General features: G+C 37.6%; 2 protein-coding genes across 2 annotated transcripts; one reads left to right on the top strand and one right to left on the bottom strand.

Annotated features, from left to right (window-relative positions):
• The first annotated feature begins 290 nt into the window (after positions 1-290).
• Positions 291-1,832, top strand: LOC145055302 (E3 ubiquitin-protein ligase AIRP2-like). The gene is made up of 5 exons (XM_079003597.1): positions 291-538; positions 814-964; positions 1,050-1,116; positions 1,189-1,423; positions 1,630-1,832. The coding sequence occupies exons 1-5, from the start codon at positions 474-476 to the stop codon at positions 1,817-1,819; spliced, it is 708 nt and encodes a 235-aa protein (XP_078859723.1). The 5' UTR covers positions 291-473; the 3' UTR covers positions 1,820-1,832.
• Positions 1,833-1,937: 105 nt separating this feature from the next.
• OTP81 (Tetratricopeptide repeat (TPR)-like superfamily protein) lies at positions 1,938-4,414 on the bottom strand. The gene has a single exon (XM_079003596.1). The coding sequence runs from the start codon at positions 4,287-4,289 to the stop codon at positions 2,052-2,054; it is 2,238 nt and encodes a 745-aa protein (XP_078859722.1). The 5' UTR covers positions 4,290-4,414; the 3' UTR covers positions 1,938-2,051.

Below are 4,414 nucleotides of genomic sequence, written 5' to 3'. Positions count from 1 at the left end.
TACTCTTTCCCCCTAATTAATAAGTAAACAAATTTTTATTAATTATAAAAGATATCTCAATCAATATAACAATTAAATATTTTGATAATAAAGTATATCATATCTGTTTTTACGTTGTGTTATTATTTGAACCTTTTATTAACATGTAATATATATTTAATAGATTTGGTTACGCGGTGAATATCTCTATTTTTTTTCTGATGTCAAAGTTATCGATTATAATAAACAATTTTTTACATTAAAATTTAAAACAAAAAAAAAAACCAAAATTGAAGGAAGTGTACAGTTCTTCGTGTAATCGTTACTCCGAGTGGCAAATAGTAGGCGCAATACCAATATCTTTTTTCGAGGAAAAAGTCGATTCACCGAAAATCAGCGATTTGGGATCCTTTTCGATATTCATAGAAAACTGCTTTTGAGTACTGTTAAACGATCTCCTTGCTTTTCTCAATTTCGACTGTTAAGCTATCGTAATGGGGAAGAATTATAAGGATTCGCTTAAAGCTCTCGAAGCTGATATTCAGCATGCCAATACTCTGTAAGTATCTCGAATCATCTTCGCTTGTTTCACATTCGCAAACATGATTTGAAGCTATCTATTAACAGTTCATCGGTAATTTGTGGAATCGATCAAAGTTTGTGAACACATTAATTTGGAAAATGTCGTTTTGATGTTTAGTTGTTTGCGATATCATAGAATTACATGAGGAACGACGATGATTTTTGTGATGTTAGGCTTCATCCAAGATCAGTTAAGTATTATTTTTAGGAGAATGATTGATTTACTGAATGAATTCTACCATTGTTGTCCAGAGCATTAAATTCCCCCAAGGATGATAATGGAGCATGCTTTCAAATGAGAATCTATTTCAGTCCAGCTGTAGACTTGTTCTCCTATCTTTTCCCATGGGCAGATTGTAAAATCGCAGGAGCCCTTGGTTTGCTTCGTGTTTTTGTTTATCAGGTAACTTTCTTCAAGAAATTATTGTGTTTCTATATGGTAGATATTAGATAAGAACATTAGGTTCATTATTTGCTTAATGAAACAGTTATATGCTGATGGAAAAACTTCCATGGATGTTCATGAAAGAAAAGCAAGCATTAGACAATTTTATGGTGAGATTTCTGAAAAATGGTGGGATTCAAAGTTGATTTGGTCTTATAAATCCTATGAGTTTATGTAAACAGGTGTTATATTTCCATCAATAATGCAACTACAAAGTGGGATTATGGATTTGGAAGAGAGGAAAAACAAGGAGATATGCTTGAAGAAGTACTCACGAAAAGACGGTTTGGAAAAGGGAAAACTCTCAGATGATGATATCGAAAGAGAATCCGAATGCGGGATTTGCATGGAAACAAAGACCAAAGTCGTGTTGCCTAATTGCACCCATTCACTATGCTTCAAATGCTATAGGGATTGGTAACCTTCGTTTCTTTTGTGGGCCCCACTATGTGCTAACAACATTGTTTCCTTTTTACTTGATCCGTTTTAACCGAGAAAGTTAGAGAAATTAGGGTTTTCCTGTTAAGTTCTAACTTTTTACAAATTTGCCTGCTAGTATCTTGAAGAAAACCCTAAATATGGAGATAAAGCTAATAGTTTTGACTTGTATTTTTGTTTTTTAGGCATGGGCGATCGCGATCATGTCCCTTTTGTAGGGAAACCCTAAAAGGATTGAAGGTAGCCGATCTATGGATATGTGTTGAAGCAAGTGATGCAGCCGATCTAGCTATAATATTAAAAGAGAACTCGAAGAGGTTGTTCATGTATATAGAGAAATTGCCTCTTGTTCCTAATGCATGTTCTAATCTTTAGATGAGTTTAGAAAGTTAGTCTTCTAGAAGTACATAATTTTACATTTTTCGGTTTAGACCTATAAAAATATATTTTGTGGACACTTTTTGAAAGTACAATGACTAGTGGTGGAAGTTAGTGAGCTTAATAGTGATGATGTACTTGCCTACTAAACAAATGTAAAAAAGTACATTGTTATGTTGACATTATATTCGAAACAAACCCTAAACCCTAAACCCAAAGAATTACCGAATTACCAGTAGTCTTTACATGAGCAGTTGCCTTCTTTAAAATGATGGAACCTATACCGATCTCGCAACAAAATCTCTCTACCATAAACCATTGAAATCATCTTCGCAACATTATGACAGTCTCCACAAACACGAAGATTCTTCATAACACGAATCGGTTGACTTTTTTTCAAACCAATTAACCCAAAAGCAATTGCTAACTTCTCACTATGAAGATGTAACGCGTGTTCTTGCATATCTTCTTCTTCAACACATTGAAGAACTTGAGATCGATTCGCCTCATACCCAATCAACTTTAACTTCTCAAAAATCTCATTAAGCTTTTCATATATCATCACACATTGCGGATGCGTGTTATCTCCTGCAACAAACTCATGAACGCGATTATCCACCTCAATTGAGCTACACCCGCGTTCTTTCTTTAATCCAATATCTTTCATTCTCTTTCTTAACATAGCAACCTTGTCCCATTTTCCAAATTTGGCATAGATATTAGACAAAAGAACATACGCACCATGATTCCATGGCTCAAGTTCTATCAAACGACTACTAGCTTCTTCAGCAATTTCCACATTTCCATGGAGTTTACATGCACCTAACAAAGCTCCATAAACAGAAGCCAAAGGAGGCATTGGCATTGACTTTATCAACTCCATAGCTTCATCTAAACAACCCGCACGCCCAAGCATATCCACCATGCATGCATAGTGTTTCACCCCGGGAACAACCCCATAAACATCCTCCATTTTCTTGAAGAAATCACGCCCTTCTGTAACTAATCCCGTGTGGCTACAACCACATAATAGATTAGTGAAAGTAACAGAATTAGGGTTCACATTGTTTTCTTCCATTTTCTTGAATAGTTCTATCGCGTCTCTTCCACGTCCATGCATTGCAAAACCTGCAACCATGGCACTCCAGACAAAAACGTCTTTGCTATCGACTGAATTGAAAACCTCAAGGGCTTTATTTAGATCCCCACATTTAGCATACATGTCGATTAATGAGGTTATGAGATGAGAAGTGAGGTTGAATCCATGTTTCTTGATGTAAACATGAATCCATCCACCCATGTCCATGGCTCCCACTTGAGCACAAGCAGAAAGAGTGCTAACCATGGTGACACTATCAGGTTTGGCTTTGTTACTCAATTGTAGTTCATTGAAAATAGCCAAAGCTTCTTTTGGGTTGCCACTTTGTTCATAAGATGAGATTAAGGCGTTCCATGCAGCAATATCTTGACTAGGCATGGTGTCAAAATGCTTCCTGGCTGTAATGTAATCGCCTGATTTTGCATACCCAACTAGCATGGTTGTCCATGAGACGATGTCTTTCTCAGGCATTTTATCGAACAGTTTCTGGGCGTCTTCTAGGCTTCCGCATTTTGTGTACATATCAAGCAATGCGTTGTTTAGATTCAAGCTTTCTTTGATTCCGTACCTTTGGATATTAGAATGAACCCATCTGCCGGTGTTCAAATCTAACTTCTTTGTTGAAGCAGTCAAGACGCTCATCATTGTTACTTTATCGGGTTTCAAATTCTCACCTTGCATTTCGTGAAACAGCTTCAAAGCTTCATCAGGACGATCACCCTGTGCGAAACCCGTAATCATGGAGTTCCAGGAAACAACATCTCTCACAGGAATATTCTGGAAAACTCTATACGCTGAATCCAGACATTTACAGGTAGAATAAAAATGTATAAGAGAATTGAGTATAAAAACATCAGAACCAAGGGACGTCTTGATAGCCATCCCATGAAGAACTTCTCCTACTCTCATATTCAAAAGCTCGGATGCTGCTTTGATCAGAAAAGGGTATGTGAACTTGTTAGGTAACACTTCATCACATCGGTAGAGCATCCGGGTAAAAATCGAGAGGCTTTGAATGGGTACTTGACTGGAAGAGTAAGCGCGAATTAGCGCGTTCCAAGTGTAGATATTTGGTTTGGGAATTTGGTCGAACAGTTTGTGTGCATAATCAACGTCTTGAATAGGAGAAAGGGCAAAGGCGGAGACAAGGATACTGGCTGAAAAGGGGTCGGAGAAAAGACCGTTGCGGAGCATTTGGGCGTGAATCTGTTTGAGTTGTTTCGAATTCGAACATTGATTGACCAGTGAAATTGTTGGGTGGTTCGAAAAGTATCGGTCGTTATTGACCGTTATGGAAGCAATTGCAGGGGGGAGAGAGACGTGGTGGTGCCGTGGCAGGGAGGTTATCGGAAGAGTAGGAGCTGCCATGGAGGCCGCTTGTAAAAATCAGCCCGATTCTTGTTTAAGTCACTCCGGCGGCAACCTCGGGTTTTTATTTTGGTACGTTTATTGCGAGTGTAATATATGACTTTCTAGAGTTAATATTTTTATGT

Source organism: Lactuca serriola, chromosome 5, assembly GCF_051521515.1.
Source record: "Lactuca serriola cultivar US96UC23 chromosome 5, Lser_US96UC23_V15, whole genome shotgun sequence".
NCBI classification, from domain to species: domain Eukaryota; kingdom Viridiplantae; phylum Streptophyta; class Magnoliopsida; order Asterales; family Asteraceae; genus Lactuca; species Lactuca serriola.
Note: the sequence above shows the minus strand (reverse complement) of the source record. Positions and strands in the feature narration are given on the sequence as shown.

Bases quoted from the DNA above. Each gene is read 5' to 3' on its own strand.
- OTP81 (XM_079003596.1), bottom strand. From the start codon at position 4,289: ATGGCAGCTCCTACTCTTCCGATAACCTCCCTGCCACGGCACCACCAC.
- LOC145055302 (XM_079003597.1), top strand. From the start codon at position 474: ATGGGGAAGAATTATAAGGATTCGCTTAAAGCTCTCGAAGCTGATATT. The intron at 539-813 runs GTAAGTATCTCG...ATTGTTGTCCAG, and splicing joins ATTCAGCATGCCAATACTCT to AGCATTAAATTCCCCCAAGG. The intron at 1,424-1,629 runs GTAACCTTCGTT...TTTGTTTTTTAG, and splicing joins TTCAAATGCTATAGGGATTG to GCATGGGCGATCGCGATCAT.